At 37.2% G+C, this 22,498-nt stretch overlaps 4 protein-coding genes across 4 annotated transcripts in view; 1 reads left to right on the top strand and 3 right to left on the bottom strand.

Annotated features, from left to right (window-relative positions):
* ass1 (argininosuccinate synthase 1) overlaps positions 1-5,174 on the bottom strand; it is a 28,759-nt gene extending 23,585 nt beyond the window's left edge. The window contains exons 1-8 of the mRNA XM_044096193.1: positions 5,045-5,174; positions 4,178-4,303; positions 2,950-3,018; positions 2,552-2,740; positions 1,321-1,377; positions 1,162-1,236; positions 245-315; positions 126-156 (exon numbers count right to left, since the gene is read on the bottom strand). Of these exons, the coding sequence (XP_043952128.1) occupies positions 126-156; positions 245-315; positions 1,162-1,236; positions 1,321-1,377; positions 2,552-2,740; positions 2,950-3,018; positions 4,178-4,279 (594 nt within the window). The 5' untranslated portion in view covers positions 4,280-4,303; positions 5,045-5,174. The remainder of the gene's footprint in view (positions 1-125; positions 157-244; positions 316-1,161; positions 1,237-1,320; positions 1,378-2,551; positions 2,741-2,949; positions 3,019-4,177; positions 4,304-5,044) is intronic.
* Positions 5,175-9,004: 3,830 nt separating this feature from the next.
* Positions 9,005-16,818, bottom strand: surf4 (surfeit 4). Its single transcript, XM_044096192.1, has 6 exons — positions 16,552-16,818; positions 13,648-13,834; positions 12,403-12,479; positions 12,279-12,322; positions 11,143-11,329; positions 9,005-9,717 (listed from the first exon to the last, which is right to left on the bottom strand). Exons 1-6 carry the CDS (start codon positions 16,597-16,599, stop codon positions 9,451-9,453), a joined length of 810 nt encoding a protein of 269 aa, XP_043952127.1. The 5' UTR covers positions 16,600-16,818; the 3' UTR covers positions 9,005-9,450.
* Positions 16,819-17,830: 1,012 nt separating this feature from the next.
* surf2 (surfeit 2) lies at positions 17,831-19,952 on the bottom strand. The gene is made up of 6 exons (XM_044096191.1): positions 19,763-19,952; positions 19,473-19,624; positions 19,288-19,391; positions 18,699-18,881; positions 18,426-18,562; positions 17,831-18,190 (listed from the first exon to the last, which is right to left on the bottom strand). The coding sequence occupies exons 1-6, from the start codon at positions 19,835-19,837 to the stop codon at positions 18,101-18,103; spliced, it is 741 nt and encodes a 246-aa protein (XP_043952126.1). The 5' UTR covers positions 19,838-19,952; the 3' UTR covers positions 17,831-18,100.
* A 765-nt stretch (positions 19,953-20,717) lies between these two features.
* Positions 20,718-22,078, top strand: bbln (bublin coiled coil protein). The gene is made up of 2 exons (XM_044144696.1): positions 20,718-21,061; positions 21,408-22,078. Exons 1-2 carry the CDS (start codon positions 20,983-20,985, stop codon positions 21,638-21,640), a joined length of 312 nt encoding a protein of 103 aa, XP_044000631.1. The 5' UTR covers positions 20,718-20,982; the 3' UTR covers positions 21,641-22,078.
* Positions 22,079-22,498: the final 420 nt, after the last annotated feature.

Below are 22,498 nucleotides of genomic sequence, written 5' to 3'. Positions count from 1 at the left end.
TATATTGGTATCCCAGAATTATCATAAAAGGTTTAGAAATGATTCAACTTCCCTGTAATCAAATCGAAATACAGTGATGAAATAAGGGTTAAAAGTCTTTCTGATTGACATCAACAACAACTTACCTTGGGATTCTCCAAAATGCCTGATTCATAGCTGTAAAGAGATACAATTTAAGAATTTGTTATATTTATTTTAACTGGAAAAAACATATGGCAGTGGACTTTACATTACTCATCCTCACCTGATATGCATGAGATTGGCATCCATGCTCCAGGGGGCCCGAGGGGTGACCGGCACAGGGATGCCATGTTTCTGTGGTTTAACAAAATCGCTGATATGTTATATAGCAGAAAACAACTTGAGAAAGACGATAAACACATATGTGTGAAAAGGAAAAACAAATTCAAGCAGCAGATTTCCTTGCACGCTGTGAAACCAACATGTATGTATTTCCTCTGAATCCTTTGGTCCTCCACAACTAAAACAGCAAAACACTGACAATATGTTTTAGTATATTGGTAACAAAATAGGGAGAGAGAGAAAAACATGTTTTCAAGGTTGTATTATTTCACTGAAGGGCCACACGCAAGGAGGAAATAAATGTTTACTAAAAACATCTTGATCGCCCTCTAGTGGAGGAAACTGCCCAGGATCACGTTAAACCAACTGGGCAAATGGGCAGAGGAGGTTTTTGTGGTGAAAATTAAAACAAGGTATAAATCTAGAGCTAAAAATGCTAAATGAATGAATGAAATTAGAATACAGATGGAAAAAAATAGTGTATCATAGGTGGGGGATAAAAAGCTGCTGCAGTTAAAAGAGACAGAAAGTGGAAAAGCAATTGAACGTAATATAAAGAGCTGAATATGTAGAAGTTATAAATCTATGAGAGAAGAAATCCAGCATGAACTGATCTTCTAAATGTTTCTAATTTCATAAAACAACACATTTATGATGTTAAAAGGTATATTAGTGACCTGGTAATAAGGTAAAAATTACTGCGATGGAAACTTTAAAACTAAACCTTTTACCTTCTGTAAACAGGAGCATTTCATCTCAAAATACCAAACGAAAGCATCTTTTAGTTGACAGACTCGTCAGTAACAAATATGAAATCCTTATTTATACACTGGCAAAGAGAAAGACAGCTACAGTTACCTGTGCGTACTCCATCAGGTCTGTTCTCCCCCTGAAGCGATTGTAAAATTCAGGGATCCTCCACGGTGCAATGATCTAATAAACACACAGTTGTTGTGATTTTATTCTACATGTTAGGCCATTTTTGTCCTATGTAAAAAATAAAAGCACCAAACTAACCTTGACCTCTGGGTACAGCGCATAGCACGTAAGCTCAAAGCGTATCTGGTCATTTCCCTAAAAAGTAGAAAACCGGTTTATCTCTTAGTCAGCAGTTTGATATAACTGTCCTGCATTTTGATAAATGCTTCAAAAAAAAAGAAAAATCACCTTCATATTTGGTCAATAAAATTAGACGAAAACAGTTGAAGACAAACACAAAATCCACACAATTTCACACGTTTGTTTCACTTCTTTGAGTGGCCAGTTCTGTACAACCACTGATGTTATTGAACATAAACTACGCAGAAAGATGTAAAAGAACGTGAAATAACAAAGAAATCACAATACATTATGACAACAATAACCGGTACAATTTAGATTTTTGTTTAAAAAAATAACAAGTACAGTGCCATCCACAATTATCAAGCCATTCTAAAACAGGTTAGCTATGTTAGAAATTAAGACCTTAATCAGTCAAACCAGTATTCACAAATCAGTACCGGTTGTGGAGTGCTTTATAATGTTGCAAGTTTTAAAATTTAACTTTGTTAATCAGTGTTTGGCGCCACCTACTGGTCAAAAAAGAGCTCACAAAAAAATTAAGAAAAACTTTGCAAAAGTTTTAATGTCAAATGGATAATTATACTGAATAGATTAGAATAAAGAACTTTGAGTCACATTGGCTGATGAAATATTTTTTTCAAAATGAGCAATTTTTATTATTTTTTTTTTTTTACCAAAACATGTCAAGCAACAGCAACATCACTGTAATAACTGTTTATCCAAATCTGCATATTTATGACTTCCAAACGTTGATCAGAACAAATATCACCTGACAATATGTCTGCAACAGAACCACACAAACGGTTTAAAACATAATCAGTCATTTGTCCTAATGAGACGAACATGGAAATGGAGATAGATTACTGTTTGATGGCAAACCTGCATAACAAGCTCAAATTAATCTGCAAAGATATTTAAAGATGTTGGCTTTTTAGAATATTGAAAAAAATTAGGGAAGTTGTGATTGTAGAACCAATTTAGGGATGCTAAAAAAAAATGTGGATTCATATTTTAATCATTTAGACGCTGACTCATAGAGTAAAAAAACTCTGCATTCCAGTCAATGGATGACTTAATGACAGAAAACGGTAACTTTCTAAATGGTTAATATTCAACCTTGCAAACATATGGCCTAAATGGTGCCGTGATCTAGTTATCTAGCTTGTTCTGAGGAAAGGTCTTTTACCTTGCCGGTTGCCCCGTGGGACACAAACTGAGCCCCCTCTTTGCGTGCGATCTCGACCTGACGACGGGCGATGCAGGGCCTCGCTATGGCCGTGCCCAGAAGGTAGCGGTCCTCGTACACAGCGTTGGCCTGAACCGACGGCCAGATGAAGTCCTCCACAAAGTCCCTGCGCAGGTCCTCAATGAAAACCTGGTCATAAGCACAAATCAGATAGCTTTATTTTGTAATTGGAAAAAATGTACACAAAATAACATTGATTACAATTATTTATATTCCCGTAACACCTAAATATCAATTGGGATCCCATTCAAACACAGTACACGCTGCAGCTGCTTAGTTTTAATCTACCTAAATGTCTCTCATATTCTACCAAAGGGTCTCACTTCAGTGTCTCTCACCTTCTTCGCGCCGAGGCTTTCTGCTTTCTTTCGCGCAGCTGCAAAATCTTCATCTTGTCCAATATTAGCCTGGAATGAGACAACCGAATTTAATATAACACCTTTTTAAACCAAATAATTCAACTTTTAAAATAAATTCATAATAAAGAGGCACGATAAACACATTGAAAGAAGTCATGATATGTGCACTAAATGCATAAACACACGAGCCCTCATGTCCATGCATAAGTTAATTGTGCTCATTCATTCTTCTTGTAATTCACAGCACATCTGCTGAGGAAATAAAGCAACCTCTTGACAGATGAAGCCAGAAATAAACATAAATTAAGGGCACGTCTTCTTCTGAGCAAAAAATTCCCAGAAAAAATAAATAGGAAAAAAATAATAGCAGAACTAATGTAATGGAAACAATTCAAACTGTATATTTTCATTACACGAGTTACTATAAATATGACTGAAAGCACAAATAAAAAAAAACAGAAAACACATCTACATCACAAATGACTGATCAAACCTAATTTGTAGTTGGTGTTGTACATATGAATAACGTCTCCCATAATAAAAACACAGGGTATATTCAGTCAGTGATCCCCATTTTGTAAAAATGAATCATACCCAAACAAACAGGAAGAGCCAGGGAGAGTTCTGACGTTCAACATGATTTGCAATATGTCAGCAAAATACTAACTTAAAAAAATTACTGCTAAATGAATAATAATAATAATAATAATAATAATAATAATAATAATAATAATAATAATAATAATAATCTACATATTATTCAACATGCACTTGATTCAATCCATTTCTCACCACTAACTGATGATCTTTGTAAGTCTTTTTGCACCACTGCATTACACACATGCCCATTTTAATCCTGCACTTCTTGTCTTGCTGATCACCTCCCATCAGCATGACCTCTGGGCTTAGCAAACCACAGAACAAATCAGTGAAGTTCAGCAAGAAAATCTGCATGCATCGCAGTTCCTAGTTACCCCGGGGGCAAACTGAAACCACCCAGACTTAGCCTCGCATAACAGACAAATCCAGTGATTGGAGATAATCAGTGCTGTTGTCTTTTTGGAGACGAGCCTAAAGTCAACTTCTACGTGCCTTGACAAATTGCATAAGCAGCAGACCGGAAAACCTGGGAGGTACTTGACATACAAAAGCAGCTGGCTGACAGCTGGAGCCACTTGCTCTGATAACACCTGTCCTAAAACTTTACCAAATATGTGATGACATCATAGCCCTGCTCCTTCAGCCACACCAGAATACAGGACGTGTCCAGTCCACCGCTGTAGGCCAGAACCACAGTACCTTTAGACATGATGAGGGATTTCAGGGTCAAAAGCTGCAAAGTGGAGAAGGAACAGAAGGAAATGAACTACGGCTGTCGGAAAAAAACGTTAACCTGTAACAAGAGTAGACTATTAGTCACATAACATCCACGAAACTATTTTGTCTGAACTGTGACCAGACAGGTTTATTTGGATAGCAAAAAAGTTTCTTAAACAGACACTCGGGTAAAAATGGTCACTTCTTTATTATCCCAGAAAAATAAATCGACTTTAGTGTGAAAACAAGAAATTAGAACAGCTTTTTTGATATTTTAGAAATGGAAAAGTAATTAGTTTGTAATTACTTGACAGCACAATCAATCAAAGAAAAAATAATTCTGCCTTAATCCCTACTTCTTAACTAGATGACATTAAATATAGCAACAAAACATGACACCAAATTTATATTTATATGTGATATTAAATCTTAAACTAGATCCAAAAGGGAGAGGTTTTAGAAGAAAGATAACTCAACAGGTGGATTCATAAAAAGACATGGAGGGTTGCCTACTAATGAGAAAAAAATATGTCAGAAAGAAATACATATCATCTATGAACATTTTCCAGTTTCCACGTGCTTTATTTTTTTCCCCTGCTCAGTTCGGTTTTAAGATGCGCCACAGAACGTGTTCTGCAGGATATTTTTAACTCATCAGGTTTATTAATGACAACCATATTGGCTTGCCATAACACTGAAATGACAGGAACAGCATTTAAATGCAAAACATACAGACACGCAACTAAAGGGTACTTACATCGAAGATGTCGATGAAGAATGAGTGAATGAATGAATGGTCTGAGACGACGTGGTGCGAACGCTGAAAGGCGAGGAGCAGCTGCTCGTTTGGTTCTACCAGTAATACTGGCCCACTCCACGCCGCGTCACTCAGGTCGCGCTAGTGACGTCAGAACCAGCTAACTGCCCTCCATCCGTCCCCTCCACAGAAATTGTTTATGTAAAAGAATATATTGTAAATTAATGCAATACCCAAATAATGTCTTTTTTAGCTTGGCATTGTTTTTGGTTGGTTTTATTGTGTTTAGTCTTTTATTGTTCTGTATGTATGCTTTTTCTTTTAATGTATTTTATGGGATACAGACAGTCTTTTGTAGCACAAAGTTTAGCTGTGTTTATTTTGAAGCGCTTTATAATTAAAGTCGATATAACATTAGAAATGTTCGTTGGAGTTTTTTTTTTTTTAAAGACTGAAACTTTCCTAGATCTCTACCATGTTCAGAAAGATTATTGGGGCCTGCCCATAGCAATGCATAAGGAGAGCAGTGACTGACTTGCGAAGCATTTCGGCGAAACAAGTCAGTCACTGCCTCCATGCATTGCATGGCAGGCACCTATTGTTCTACACCCAATAGAATGTCTCTTTATTTATATCTTTATTTATTTTTCTTCCATCACCGTTAATGCGGCTCGAACCGCTGCGAGCCCACCCACAAAAGTGGTATCAAAACGTGCGGCTCCCGGGAAGGGAGCTATTACTTTTGGTGGGATTCTGAGTTACCATAGCGACATAAAAAGCAAAAAACGACCCCAAAATCACTAACGAGCTCACCAGGTGCAACTCTCGTCGTCAAGGGGACGAGGCAACCACTAAATCTTGAAAATACCCTATTTTTGAGGATTTTCTGTGTCGTCATAACTTCATGTAGAAACGCCATTCAAACTTCATTTTGTAGATACGTCCGTGATCTCTTTTAAAGTGAAGACAACACGTCAATATGAATTATGGTTTGTCCACAACTTCTTTCTAAGCGACCCAAAGTTTTTGAGTTTTGGAAAAATCACAGTGTGAATGTCGTTCCACTAGAGTGAGAGTCAGAGTGACATTCGACCCCAAATCATTTTTTAACTCGCTCACGCTCACAAATATTGCATGATTGGTATGAAACTCGGTCATGACATTGATACGCATGCCTGCTCCGGTCAAATGTTTTCAAAAATTATCTAGCGCTTACGGTTTTCTCTCCAGATGCTTCAGAGCAAAGTCATGCGCCAGGGTAGCAGACAGATCTCACTGATTCACTTCCATGTATTTCTGAAAAATTTCAGACCTTGGCACACACCTTCTTTATATCACTGCTGTTAATACTGTGAGTGAGGTAGAGATATGAATGGCGGGACTATATGAGACGACAAATAGCCGTCTCATATGCTTCAAACGGTTTTCAAATATGTATTACGGTTCCCGAACGGGAAAGAGTTGTTTGTAATGCTTTTTTTAGTCAAACTAGTTGGCTCAAACAGAGAATTGTCTCCCCCTGGATGTCTCACTCACAGCTGGCAGAGAGGATTATTTACCAAAGCAACGGAACCAAGAGCAGGGAGAGCTGCTTTGGACTACAAATACGCATCACTGTAGTTCTAAGTATGTTGGAAGACTCAGTTAAAACAGAGGAGGACTGAGCTGGCCTTTAGAACTACTTGCTGCTATGGGCTGTATATAACTCATTTAACTCAGTCACTGTTACACATGGGATGAGTTTGGCCCTTTGAAATGAAGCTTACTGAAAATTTCAAAATAAAAGCCCTTAAATTTTTACATCAGGTAATTGCTCTTTTTGGCTTTATGTGATTGGTTTATCCAAAGCACTCTTACACATTGGATTAGTGTGGGCATTTAATATGAAGCTTACTGCAAATTTCAAAATAAAAGCCTCAATATGCCCCTCTGAATAGTGCACCACCGCAGGCGGTGCAATGATATCATTCTGCATTATCTTTTTCTCTCAGGTTAGGGAACTGCCTTGCACTGCAAGGCAGTTCATTAGCATTAGCCTTTTAGCTTAAATAAGCTATTACCTATTTTTCAGACTACTAGCCATGTTTAGTATACTTAATGGAATAAGTAAATGAGAGTAAACATTCTAATGATACCCCACATGCTACTGAAAGTATTTATGCTTACATTAGCATATTTGCTCATTTTAGCTAATACACTTACTTTATCATACTAAATGTTGCATGTCTAGCTTACTTAACATTCTTGTGATTCTCCACATGCTATTGATTACATTGCAGCTTTCTTTAGCATTGATGCAAATTCTTAGCATCAGAACGCTGGGTCCAAACCGACGGGCATACTTTAGCAGGCCCCAGTTAAATTTCTTCAGGAATTTTCTAGTTATAGTTAGTTACTATGCAACATTATGCTATGCGGATGGTTTTCTAGAAACAAACTGTTCATAAAAACCTAGATGGTTCTGATCACAGGAAATTTCCATCAGAAAGGAATTGAAAGCTGTAGTAAGGCTTAAAACTGTTTTTTTGTTGTTGTTGTTTTCCAAACGACAAACTTTGTTTCATTTTCACCAGAATTGTTGCTACACATTTGAGTCCAAAGTTGGACACACATGGTACTTTTTGCCGAAGTTAAACAATAGGATAATATTGCAAGCAAAGGTAAAAATCTCACCCGTCAACATTTTTCTGTTTCTGCATGCTGCTTTCCAAAGAAAATAAAGGCAAAGGTGGCAACTAAATACATCAAGCCTTTACAATCAACCGTGTAACATTTTTAACTAAAGTAATTTTCGGTAGTGATTAAGATGCAATTCACTCTTTGGGTGATTTCTGATGGCATTTGGTTTATGTACATTAGTTTTCTCAGTGGCACATTATTTTTGTCACAAGTTTGTCAACTTGAGGCCACAAGATTAAGAGTTGGTGATGTTATAAAAGCAACACACAGTCTTTCCCATTGTGATAACAGTCGTCAAGTGTGTTATGTACAACAGCGAAACAAACGTTCACTCATGATCAGCATAATTTCAGCTTTCTGCCAGTATTCATTGCATTTAGATTTTCTAAATCTAAATATGCCAAACCTCTGGCTGCAATCTGAAACCAATCAGTTTTAAACCTGAATTAATCTGATGTCAAATTAATCAACAAAATCTATCCTGCTATATTGAATTCACCAACATTTACCAAGTTCTTTCAGTAGAGGTCAGTATTTGTTTGACAAAATCTTTTTATTACACCTTTCACAAAAACTGAGAATTTGACTAAGGATAATATTTGTTATCCACCTGGCGTGGTGAATTTGTGGATAAGTTAAAACCCTCTGATTTTTAAGAAAACAACTTTGATCTGGTCTTTATATTTTGAATATTTATTTTTTTCGCCATGAGCTTCCAAAATCAAAAAAAAAAAGAAAAGAAAAAGAAAGAAAAATACAATATAAACTTCTGAAAATCAATACACTGAATACTTTTTAAAATTTTTCCCACAGAGTAAGAAACACTGAGCAAAGACAGTCTATGTGGCTAGTGACTGAGCTCAGTCTTCCTCTCTGCTCTACATCTCAGAATATGTTTCACAAACGTCGAACCGCCCTCTCCGCCATTGTAACTAACTTTGTAAAGTCATACACAGTTCACTAGTCAGGCATTTTGTCAAAGACGAACGGTACAAAGTGACCGTTAAGTCTTGGAGTTGATAACTGTGAGGTTTTCCAACAAATGTCTGCAATCCACCACTTATCATAAAATGGACACTTTACCCTCTCCACACAAACAGCTGGCAGTCAGAGAGACTGAATGTGCACAAATGTAAAAACCACTATAGTGCTGGAAATTGGAAGAAAAAAAAAAAAGCAAAGGGGAGATTGTTGGAGTCTTTCATACCCCTAATAGCTGTACTTAAATATAAACAGAAACAAAAATCGGCATCAATGAAGGAGCCAAATTGCTGGACCACGTCTTTTCTGCCCGTTTATTCAGAAAAATATCAATATTGACTTATGGTCATTTATGACATAACACCTGCAAAATACAATGAATTATTTTTATTTCTCTAAACATAGAACAAACATTTATTTAACCGTTTTTTTTGTTTTGTTTTTTGCTGCACTTTAAAATAAACGGGCATTTTTATTCATTTTTATTCTTACACACATTGAAGGCTGAAGTTTTGAAAATAAAAAGTCTTTTTTTTTTTATTAACCAAAATATTTTAGCAGTTGGGACAAAAAAAAAAAAAAAAAAAAAAAACAGAAACAAAGAAAAATTGTCCACTGATAGTTGAGGTGTTTTCCCCCCCACAGCAAACTGTGTATCCTGTGGGCAGAACAGCCAGAGAGGGAAGGTCTCTGTGTCCCATGGTGGCGGGGGCTGTCAGATGTGCTGCATGATTCTCTCGCTCCCCCTACCACTCTTTCTTCTTCTCGTCCATGGACACGCCGCCGGGGCCGAGCGCCACCACCAGCAGCAGGCCACCGATGACCGAGGTGGTCTGGAAGAAGTCATACTTGAGGAAGTCGTGCATGGGCTTGTAGGCCGGGATGGTCCAGAAAGCGTTGAAGTACACGTTGATGGCAAGGAGCCACACTACGAGGGTCAGGGCCGCCAGCTTGGTTTTGAAGCCGATGGCCACCAGGATGATTAAAGCCGTCCCCACCATGTTCTGCAGGATCTGCGGCAAAACAGGAAGATGTCAACCTGAAGAAGAGCTGATTGGATCGCAAGCAGGTGATATTTGGCTGAGCTGTCTTGAGATATTTTGTTCTGTAGCGCTCAGATTGACACAGGAACCAAAGTAAGGTTCACAATAATAGATTAAGAAGAGCATATTTTCATAAAACATATTAAAATACAACTAGTTGGGGGCGAAAATTTAATGTTCCAATGATAAAAAAGGCGTGGAATAAATAAAATGTATGATGTTATATCTTTGCTCGATCTGTTTTTAGTTGAAAAAACTCTTATTTTAAATAATTTAGAGGCCAGATTTTTTGAAAAAAAATAAGTGCATTTTTCTATTGATTTTCTGTCTGTAATTTTAAACAGAAATGACTGCAGGAAAAACTTGATGTGACAAATGAAGTTTCAAGGATGTTACCTAAAAGCAATGTAAATGTTCAAAACTTTTTAGAAATTAAGAACTTTCTATAATTGTACGAGTAAAAATGTAATAAAACTGAAAGTGTATTTTTTTTCTGTTACCAATGCAAATAATACAACTTATTTCCATTGTACGTATATCCATCACTATATGTTTTAAGCAAGTTAGACAAAAGACTAACTCCTGTAAGCTGGTTTACTTTTGCAGATTTATTTAAAAGTTGTTTTTTTTTATTATTATTTTAGAGGGAACATGGAGACTGATTTTTAAGAAAACAGACAAATTCATCATAATTTTAACAACAAAAGGAAAGTTTCTCAAGATTCAAGGCATTTTAGCTTAAGACTAATTTAATCATAAATAACTGGCCCTTTTATACAAGTGGTGCTGGAGTCAGCCCTACGAGCTTCGGAGAACTGACCCATTAAGTGTCTTTAAACTCAAACAATTTACAAGCTGCCATTTATAATTCAGAGGGTTGAAGATAATTTTCTCCTCGTTTGGCTTTCACCTTGTTGAAATTAGTCTATGATAACTAAATAAATGACCAACACTGCTTTCCTCATCCAGCCCTTTTCCATGGTGGATATTTTGAATTGTCAGAACACCAAAGAGGAAGTTTAGCTTTGGTTCACATTCTATGCATACTAGCAGACGTGTAATGCTGCCCAAATCATTGCACCACCTAGAAAGTCTTGACTAATTTTACACCTGGAAGCAAAACTTCAAAGCAATCTTCTATTAGATTTAGGCAATCTTAATGTTTTTAACAAACCCTTTTGAAAATAAAACAATAAGACAAGTTATAAAGTGAAGAACCATTTTTGTACCTGCGTTAATCTGCAGCTGATTAAAAAGAAAATCCAACAGAGAGATTTCTAAACACTGTTGACATTGTTGTCTTGGGTTTTCGCTTCCTAATTAAATCTGGTGTAACATGGGATTAAGTAGCAGCAGGTCTGCTTGTGTAAATAGGTGCTGGCTCTCAGAACTTACAGAGAAGAAGTTGGAGTCAAAGTGCAACAGAGTCATGAACATGAGGACCAGCAGCACTCGGCCGCCGAGCTGCATGTACTGCTTCGGCGAACTCTCCCCCATGGAGGGGACGCCAGCAAACATGCTCTTCCCCTCCGAACGCGACTCCGCCAGCAGCAGGAGCAGACCGCCTCCCAAGGCCAGGTTTCTACCAGGAGGGGAGAGAGGAGTTTTAGTTTTGAGTACCAAACAAAACGAAAATATTATCCGTGTTGAATAAGGCCACACCGAAAGTAACAACTGAGCCATCGTCTCATTGCAGTCTGAAATAAGTCTTTATGTTGCATGTTTGTTCCTCAGATGGCAATTTTCTGCCCACCAGCTTAAATATTTCATGACTCATCTGATGGTTAGCAAGCAGACTTTATCCAGGCAACACATGAATTATAGCATATGCAAACAGAAAGACTCAGACGCAGCCCTAAAGGTGTCTCTGCACACACATTCAGCTTATCACTGTCTAAATAAACAAGTCCCAACTGGTCATGGCTTGCCTGTTACTGGAGAAATTAAGTTTTACAACAATAAATAGATCATTTACAGAATGTTTTAAATGCATATTGCAGAGATGCTAAACTCTTTTTGCCGTTCTGCTCCCTAAAGAGTAACAAATCAAGACTTAAAAAGCTGGTAGTGGTTGGTTAATTAGTTGACAAACCGTTGGTAACTTGCCAATTGTACATTTATTACAGGGTTATCCAAGTAAGTATGATGTTCCATTTATCTGGAGGACATTGTGGTCACCCTAACACTTTTTAAAACTAATTTTGGTACAACCTGACACCAAAAGACCAGCCTGTATCTGGTCCTTATTGTGTTAAATATGGTGACTAGACCTTTAGGGTTGTGTTTGAAAATAGACATTTTCTCTACTTCAGTCCATAAGTTGGCTGAAAAAGTTTTCTTGAACGTGATGAGACCTCAGCCTGATTATTGATCCGATTTCCATCCAACCCTAGCATATCGAAGGTCATAAGTCTTACTGTTATTTGGACTTTAGTTGAAACTTGAGAATGAGTGACTCTATATACCAGCCTGACACAGAGGAAAACAGAAGAATGGACAATCTGAAGTTTGAGTAGTCATGTGACACCTACCTCATCAAAAACTTGAGGTCCCATAAAATGCTGTATGCAACAGTCTGGTGAAAGGTAGAAATAAAATTAGACACAATCATATTTTAGGGATTTACTAAAGTATCTATAATCAAAGTATTCTCACCTGTAATGCTATGATACCAAATAATCCAAAGCACGCATACTGTACAAAATTTCTACTGAGAATGAGGACACAACCACCTGTTGGGACAAAGACCACAAAAGAAAAGTTATAGCCACTCCCATGATGGTATGTCTTTTAGTCTTAAGCCTTTGTGTGAAAAATATTCTTTTAGCAGCAATAACACAGCAATAATTATTAAGGTCAGGCTTTCTGTAGTAGATACTTTGTGCATACGTTTTCACCAGAGTTCAACAAAGATTCAGTTTCAGTAAACAGACAGAGCCACGTAGTTACAAGAGTGATCCGACCTGCTAAACAAACTTCATTTGTTAGATAGAATATCAGGCAGCAAAGACTCGTTGTCTTCTGTTGGTTTTATTAGTCTGTTTTAAAGGCTCCGCATGTCAAAACTTAGACTGAATAATTTTAAAAAAGCATTAAAGAAAGAGGTCTTCAAACATGAACTAATAAAAATACTTAAAGCAACAGAAAAACAAATTTAAAAGAGTTAAATATGAAATAAATACACTAAAAGGTAGAATGACATCATATTAAAAAGAGAGTGTCTGCCATTAACAAGGAGAATATTTTACTTTAATTTTAATATTTTATATTACTACTTTGGTGCACTGTATTCTATATGCATCTGTTATTAATAACTTAATTTATTTTTAATTGTGTATCATTGCTTTTAATGTCAGTGTGCTACAAGGAAGTCTTTTTTCACTTTTTTGAATGTTTCACTTTTTGAAGCAGCCCTCTCCAGTGGAGGCAGAACCTCCAACTGAGCCTGGTGCAACGGGTGTATCTTGTAAAGCCTTTAGACTCTGTTTTTGAAAGGTGCTACCTAAATAAACTTAATTATTGTTCGCATTCACTTCACTATATGACATTTCACTGTTTATTAGAAGCATTTAAGTCCTTCTTAACAATGTTATTCATTCATTCATGATGGAAATGTCAGCCTTTTTTTATACTCCTATTGTTGAATACAAGAGTAGAAGAAACACCTGTCCGTGTAACTTAACCTCAATATTTATCACAACCTACATTCACCACCTCATTTTAAAACAAACTGTGCATTACTTAAGTTGTATAAAATCTATTAACTTTCAATCCTATTATGACATCACCTACTTTGCCCATGTAAGCTGACTTCCTTTTGTGTTTCAGTACTTGGAACATTCTTTGACAACACAACAAAAGCAACTTCATCCCCGCTGCACGGCGCCTCCTGACACTCACCAAGCTGTCCGATGAGGTTAAGCAGCACAAAACACGTAGCCAGAAAGTAGCCACAGTTCCAAGTGGCCTCGATGTAGTCTCTCTGCTCGTTCCACTGGAACCACATACGGATCCCGTCTTCCAGGAACGTGCTGATGAGACACAGACGTGCCAGGTGGGGCAGGTACTGTTTGGTCACCCGCAGAAACTGCAGAGCACAAAAATCAGGAGGATGAAAACGGGACTGGGTCTGCGTGGGTCTAGAGTACAAATCTGAAATATCTGCAGCTTCTCATTGATTCTATTCAGTTGTGTTAAACCAGAAATATTTCACTTAAATATTTTTGCTTTAAGTGAAATATTGGGATATTTTATCAAAGTCATCTATATTTTGTAATATTATAACACATAGGGTCAATCAAACATTTGGAGATTAGATCTGTCAATTACTTTTTGAACATCGCAGTGGATTAGAGAAAAAATAAAGAAATATTGTGACTTACTGATGCTTAAACTGTTACTTTAAGAGAAGCTTCAGTTTAAACAGATTGCATTATTACATTTAAACCAAACAATGTTCGAGTTAGAAAATTACATAAACACCAGAGGCCAGTATTTATATATTTTAAAGCTCATCATGAAGAAATGATGAATATTAGCATTATTGTTACAATGCTTGATGTCACTAAATATACAGGCTGTTTCTTTCTAGTTCATTTTGTAATTGCGCTCAAATGTAAACCAAAATTAGATCTTTTAGTTGAATTTTATTTATAACAAGTGGAACAACAACACGGGAGAATAAAACATCGTTTGCATGAAGCTTGTAAGAATGTAGAAGAATGAAAGTTTGCTGGACCGGTGGCTGATTCTGTGCATGCCGGCAACTGAAATAAAGTGGAAACAACAATGTAGGTCAAGGAGCTACTAAACAGGGGGCGTGCTGTGGTGGCGTAGGGGAAAGCACAACCCACATTTGGAGGCCTTGAATCCTCGACGCGGCCGTCGCAGGTTCGATTCCCGGACCTGGCCGACATTTGCTGCATGTCTTCCCCCTTCTTATTCCCCCTTTCCTGTCAGTCTACTGTCATATAAGGGACACTATACCCCACAAAAAGATCCCCTGGTGGGGAAAAAAAAAGGAGCTACTAAACAGCAGCGGTTGTGAAAAGCTCACCTGCCGAAGCTTAAAATTAAACAGACAAAACACCCAAAACTTGAGACCACATCTGGATCTACTTGTTTGAAAAAAAAAGAAAAAAAAAAAAGACAGCTACCTGGGTGGTAAATTTTCACTGTGTAGTCTTCGTGTGTACTAAAATATCTTGATCTACCATGTAAAAGTCAGTCATAGTCAATATAAAAATAATCAGAGTAACTTAAAGTGTACAATAATTTTCTGAATGACAAATAAGACTGACTGTTTTTCGTTCTGCTATATTTATATAAAATATAAAATTACAAAAACAGCAAACCAGTGTATGAAAACTAATTGTTTTCCTGTGACTGAGCAGAACAGATGGTCACCTCAGACAAGCACGGATGACAAATCGACTGGGGCAGGAGTAAAGCTGTCAGATTTATTCCCAACAGGTTCTCAGTAGGTTCTCTTCTATCAGTGTTGTTCTTCAATATTTCTGCAATAAAACCCCACTCTACTCTACTCTAGACTAAAGGTTATTTAGTTAACACACTAATATTCTGATAGTACTCTGCAGAGCTGCAGTGACCTGCCCCCTGATCCGCCCATCTAACAGTCCACATCAGCACAGTCAGACCTCAGCGGCCTATCAACATCCACCAACTCCCACTAGTGCTGTTGTCAGAGACATGAATGGGCCAAGCTGGAGCCAATCTGAACAAGCCCAAGGTTGTTGCAACAGCCTAGAAATAGACAGTTCTGAAGTGTTATGTCTGAGGAAAACCCTGGCTTGGTACCCATTCTGTAAGGAATGTATCCCTAAAATTAATTTAAACCTCTCACTTTATGTACATACACTCTGTGTCCCTTTTCATGTTATTTATGCAGTCTACAGCACTTGTGACAAGGATGTAGTTATCACAATAAGTGGTAACTACATCAGAGAAGAAATGCAGTTTACTAGCTTGCAAACAGAGTTTAGTGAACACATCTGCTGCTAAATGTCAAGAGACTGTCCCCAAGTCTTCCTGTTGGATTCCACACTTCAACCTAAAGGAAACTGAACACATTATTCCCCCTCTTATGTATATCTGAACGCAAGAGCCACAGCACAAACGCACAAACTGATGACATCTGTAATGTTCTGAAGAGTTATTACAGCTCAAACTAACGCCATTTAAAATCAGCTGTAGCTCGTAGTAAAGTTTCACAGCTAGTTTGCGTAGAAGCAGATTGATGAAGAAAGGCCACACGCAAATGCTGAGTTTAGTAAATAGTTCATATAGTATATTAATGAAAGAATAAGAACCACAACTAGGCATTTGTGTGTGCGAAGAAAGATTAAGGCAGAAATAAGGTGTTGACTAACACTGGTGAGATAATCCAAGTGGTTTCACAACTACATGCTGGCATAGTGAAATAACCCAACAATACAAAAACAAAACCTAACTAAAAAGCAGGTAAAATGCAATAATCAGCCAGACAATTGTTAAATTAGTCAACAAATACCACTTTCATCTGGTCAATGTGTCTTCATAATGCTATCAAATGAGGCACATGACAGGAGCAGGCATTCCTAAATACCCTCATCATTCAAATTAAAACACAAGTAAAAATCTTCGGTTTATCCAAGATTATGTTTATGGCTGTCAACGTGCTCAAGAAAGAAGAACGAAAGCTGTAAAAATGTTCAAGGAAACACTCTGTAGACTCACTTGACTCACATGAAAACTAGTTAGCAGCTAACGTGCTAATAGAAGCTAGCATGCTAGTAATGAAGTTACCTGGTCTGCCACGTCTTCGGCTTTGTTCATTAGGTCTTCCTGCCCCATTTTCCTCCAATATTACAGTTGTGTTTTAAAAAGCTGTGCAACACAATGTAGGGTGCCCTGGATTCGCTTTCTCGAGACTGCGTTCCTCCCCCCGCTATTTAGTTGCAGATTTCCCGATAGCTTCGGACGGACGCAGAGAAAGGCCGCCTCCGCCCCACAATGCGCCGCGATTTGACGAAGAGCCCCCCTGCATGGTACTGCAACCTTCGTATGCCACGTATACTGAACCGGGCAGGGGCTTTACAGCCACCCGGCATTGTTTTCATGTAAACAAGAAGATAAAGTAAACATCTAATTGTTGTTTACTTCAATTAGATGCACAATAACTATATCAAAAATAATTAAACCAAAAGTATTGCAGAACATTTGAAAAAAAAAAGGCTTACAAATTCTAATTTTTTTAAATGTACCGTGTGGAAACTTTTGCTATATATTATAAAATCCTACTAAAGACTTGAAGACAGCAGATAATCACAGACACATTCCTCAAGGAAGAAGCCGTCAGTTGATGGATTGCTTTATGCAAGTGTGTTAAAAAGTTAAGAGGAAGGAAAAAGTGTAGTAGAGAAAAAGGTCAGCAAGTTATAAATGTATTAACTGCATATACTGGGCAGTACACTGATGGACATATCTTTCAAAAGACTGACATTTCTGTATCAAAATTATTTTACTGGTCATGTTATCATTTTTTGAGTGAGCCCTGAAGTTTGATTTTTATCACCTTGAAGGTATAGTCATCAAAACAGAAAAAAAATGAAATATTGCATGTAATGCATCTTTATATGAATTTCACTTTTAATTTGGATTATTAAATGACATTGACAAATTTGAGATCCATCTGAGGGTGAGGTACATATTGTTATTGAGAGCTTTACTTTTTAAGTCAGTTGTCTTCACCACCACAGACCAGTAGAAGCTTTAGCATCTCCTATCCTACAATCCCTCATTAAGACAATATATTTAAACTTAGGAATCAAGTTGAGCAGTGCTGTGTTAGTGACCCCTTCATTTAAATTAGGAGTGTGACATTAGGGAAACAAGGAGTGCAGTTTGTACTGAGGATGAAAGTTTGAAACCACTGTGTTTGCATAATGCAAAGTCAGAAAGAAATCGTTTCTAGAAAATAAGTCTATTAAAGTGCTTAATTTGAATGTGTTGCATTCACAAAGCATGTTGCATGAAAATAGGTAGCTGCACTGACAGGACAAAACATACAAAACATGGCACAGTCTAAACGATGCTGTATTTATTTAGTAGTCCATTAGATTATAAATCACAAAGAACTCAAACTGACCCAGAGAAAAATTATTTTATGTCATAAAAATCAGCTTTGCTGACATCATGACTTCAGATGTCATTTCCCAAAAGTCACTTGCATCCTTATGAATGGATGTACAGAGTTCAGGCTGGTTTCGATACATATTCTAGCTGGATGTCAATGTTGTCTCCTGACAGTTTGCCCAGCTGTAAAAAAGATACTGTGTGTTGGTGCTTTCACAAGTTACTTTCCATTTTGGGCTGTTTTGTGTTTCTTGTTTCTAGATTTCCACCGGTTATTTCTGAATTTCTTCTGGAAACCACCACCTTGGACCTAAAACATGTACAAATGAAAAAATTAACTTCTGGTAAGCTGAACAACTAAACCACATTTGGCACTTTAATAGTTTGCTTACTACAATTGTGCTTAAAGTTCTTAAAGCATCTCTCTTGTGATTTTGTGTCTGTCCTTCGGTTTTTACCCTCTCTCACACCTGGATCTATGAAAAGGTCCTTAATAACGAAGCTGGACTAACTGATACAAAATGTCAAGAGATATATTTACAAACCTTTTTGCGCTTCTGCACCGCATGTGTGTCGACTTCCATTTCCTCGTCTTCATCCGTTTGGAAGTCATGCTCCTCTTTGTCATTTTCTCCACCTGCTGTGCTTTCTACCTCTGGATTTTTTAAAGAGAACATGGGAGCTGTAGGAACACAAGAGCAAATTTCTCAGCATTAGATTTTTCCATCAACAGATTAATTTTCTTGAAGTGTTGATATTCAGGGAACAATTATGCTGCTGCAACAAAAGACCATCTTGTGCTAATAAATGCAACTGACATGGATAGAGGTCGCTCATGCTGTCTTCTGAGTCGCTGTGTTCTTCCTCGCTGGATGAAGGTTCCCACATGCCGTTAGGTCGTCTTTTTGAAGACTGACTTATTTCTTCTCCTGTGTTTTTGGGCTTCTTCTGTTTCAGTCTGACTGGAACAAACTCAATTCCCTGCCGCGTACACTCCTCATCTGTAAACACACACAAAAAATGGTTATTTACCATGCTATTGCTCATTTTCTCATTCGAATACAAACTCATGTGCAAGTCTGTCTTGCTCTGTTTTTATTTTTATAATTTGCTCACAAGTAGTCTTGGTTTTTTATGAGATATAAAGAAGCAACACGTACAAATATCCTAATAGAGGTTTGATTTTCATCCGCACCAATGGGCCAAAACATTTTAGAAAGAGCAGACTAAGAAAGATAGATTTCAGCAAATACCACATCCTCCTCACCATCATCAGATAATTTAACCTTCCTTCCTGAACGGAATGCATGAATGTATCTTTTTGTCACGCATCCAATGACGTGCAGACACTCGTTAAACCACCAACTCTTACAAAGCACCACTCATGTAAATAAGTGAGGCACTGACATTGAGAAAGGGCTTTCTTGAAACGTTTCCCACTGACGTGTCTTAGGACATGGTCTGGCTGCCGGTTGAGATGTCTCAGGGTCCGTTTGCAGAAGAGCCGATTGCTAGAAAAAAAAACAGATCAGAAAATGTGATCCAAGTGCAGTTTATACCGAATAAGCAACACAAACAAGATGAAATCTTACGGTTGCTTCGTGCTTGATACAATGTGTGGCTCATACTGGCTGTAGTTGAACTCTGCTTCTGCATTCAGTTTCTTATATTTCTTTCCTTGGATAAAGGACTGCAGCTCCGCCAGGCTGCAGGGCAACTCGTGTCCATTTAGGGTGCATTTGATCTGCAAACAAATGTTAACTAACATTAAAAATCGATCAAACAGCTGCATTTGACTAAACAGGTAAGTTAGCATGCTGCGACATGACGTTGCCGAAGTACACATGTATTTTGAGTGATATTTAACGGATTTCTTGTAAACCTTTTTGCCATCTGTGAGCTGGAAAAAGGGGTGATCAATTAGAAATGTTCTGATATCCGCAGGTAATTCATCCATCTATGAAAAACACTGTAAAACAAATCCCAGAGGGTTGTGAGGAAGCCGCCTCCCAAACAGGAAGCTAACGACACGTGGTTTAATGTTAGTCTCTGTTTCTCCGTGTCAGCGCCCTCTACTGACCAAAGTCAGAAAGGACAACCTTGTATTCCATTTATTTAATTAATTTAGGAACACATATTTAAATAAATATACCACTAGATTTTTTTTACAGTTTTTAAAAACGTCACTATGTCTTTGTTTCTAAATATTTAATTGTCATAATTTCAGCATTATGAATTTATTTGGCCAATACTGCTCTAGTTTTTGGTTTTGCTGGTTTGAAGTGTTATACTGGTTAACCAATGAGATGTCAGAGGTCCGTTCTCCACTTATCAGTTTGCTCTTCAGCATAGGAACCTTAAGATAATTCAAAACTGTGAAATAACTAGATTTTTGTTTTACTATTTGATTGTATCGTATTCTTATGAATGATTTGTGCATTTCATTAATCTAATTATAATCTAACGTCTAATAGCTTAACAAATTTGAATAATTAAATTACTTATAACATGTTTGCATGTTTAAAACCTGAAAGCAAGAGGCTTTACACAGAGCTTCAGGTCAGCTGACCTGAAGGCTCAGCATCAGAGAGAAGTAGAAGTAAGAGTGTTCACTTCGTGCATCTTTTCCGAAACTATGAACGGTATTATAAAAATAAAAAAACGTGTCTTGGTTTTAACAGAATAAATCACTTCCATAAATCTAAATGAATTCAGGTAATTTTGAGTTTTCTATATCTTTATTGGGAAACGATTAAGTATTCGTTTGATTAACTCTTGAGTAGAAAATCTCTACAGAGTGAGTCCTCCTGTTTCGCTCTGAAATGCTTCCCATTATTTTCCCACAATTCATTGGGTCGTTACACACATATTAGACGGCTGGTTGAGCTGATATACGGGGCTTGTTTTTACTTTTTTTTCTTGTAGAACACCGATATAATCTGTAGACAACCTTAGAGTATACATCAAAAATAAAATTCCTTGTTATTTCAGATAAATTTAACCCAATCAACTCCGAATAACAGCGTCTTCTCTTATGACAGTTCCTGCCAGCTGAAGGTTAGCAGCAATAGTTTTAAGCTAATAAGGGAAGGACTTTAAAACATGTCTGGACCAAATGGAGACCCAGACATCTCTAGTGAAGATGGCATCATCAACGACGACGACGAATTTGGCGATGAAGGTAATCCTCGCTGATTATTACATAATACAGCGGACAATGAGCCTCAATTTAATGTTTAACACTTTATATGTCTCTTACTTTGCGCTACTTATGCTACATTCTGCTTTAAAACATTTAGAGAAAAATGTGGAAACTAGAACTTTATAAGTGGTTATAAAACATCCTTACGGTGGACCTCTAATGGACCAGTGTTCAAGTTATCCTGAATATGCCACACTCACACAGTGAAGCTTCATTTATGTTCTACTTTGTGTTTCGTCTTTCACACAAACTACCATAAAATGGACTAAAGTTGTGGTTGCATCATAAAGTTTAAGTAAATAGTGTTTGTTCTGTTTATCTGCAGAATACGCCTCGATCAACAACATGCTAGATCAAATCAACTCCTATCTTGATGACCTGGAGGAGCGCAATGACGCACTTAATGGAAAACTGCACGAACTGCTGGAGTCAAATCGGCAAGCCCGTCTGGATTTCAGGGCGCAGTTAACTGGCTCTCCAACCCAAGATGAGAATCATGCTGTGGAGCAGGAATCGTCTTTACCAAGCGACCAAAACCAACATGAAGAAAATCAGTGACTAGATCAAATAAATGTGAAGGCAAGGACAAAGATGATTAAAGTGAATTACAGTTGCTATAAATTCTGGTTTCCCTTGACAAACTGGAAAATCCAATCAAATTTGTTGCTACAAAAGATGCATCTACTCAGAATATCTTAGTAGCAAACCAAGATTCGTCCAGATATCAACTTAAGTTAGAACCATGCTTCAGGCTTGTGTGTGTTTAAATGTGTGTATTTATATAAAAATAATTGTGTGAAATTGTCTATTTTGTTCCAAGATTTAGTCTAGATGTTTCATTTCTCTTCAGCACCCCAATCTATGATATAGTGTTAGTGTCCCTTAACTCATTTAATATGTGTAAAAATTAAAATTACATCCAACACATTGTGGGAATTGTCAGACATTTTAATATAAATTAAGATTACTCTGAAACAGAAAACAAACATCCAAAAATACAATAAACTTCCAGCAGTTAAAAAAAAACATCCCCTGGTTGTTTATCTCAATTTGTCAGTAGCTGAATAAAAATACCATAGGAAACATACAGCTTTATTCAAAACTACTATCTATGCATTTCTCTCTCTCTCCCCTGAACTATTCAGGTTTGACATGTTAAGAGCAAAGTTCAGCACACATCTTTATTCCTTCAGAAATAAAGAAAAACCCAACATGTGACAATCATCAGACTCGTCGCCATGACTACAAAAGCTGCTACACGTGTCAGTCTTGTGTTTTTTTTTTTTTGCCTGTGTGGTTGTTGATATCCTAAACTAGTATGGAAGATGAAATGTTTCCAGAACAGAAAACCAGTTAAAGAGGGAAGTGACATATCCTCTATTTCACCATTTGCAGTTACACACTTGTACAACCTAC

This window comes from Gambusia affinis, linkage group LG17 (assembly GCF_019740435.1).
Source record: "Gambusia affinis linkage group LG17, SWU_Gaff_1.0, whole genome shotgun sequence".
Classification (NCBI taxonomy): Eukaryota; Metazoa; Chordata; class Actinopteri; order Cyprinodontiformes; family Poeciliidae; genus Gambusia; species Gambusia affinis.
The sequence above is the reverse complement of the archived record's forward strand: the minus strand, read 5'-3'. Positions and strand labels throughout refer to the sequence as shown.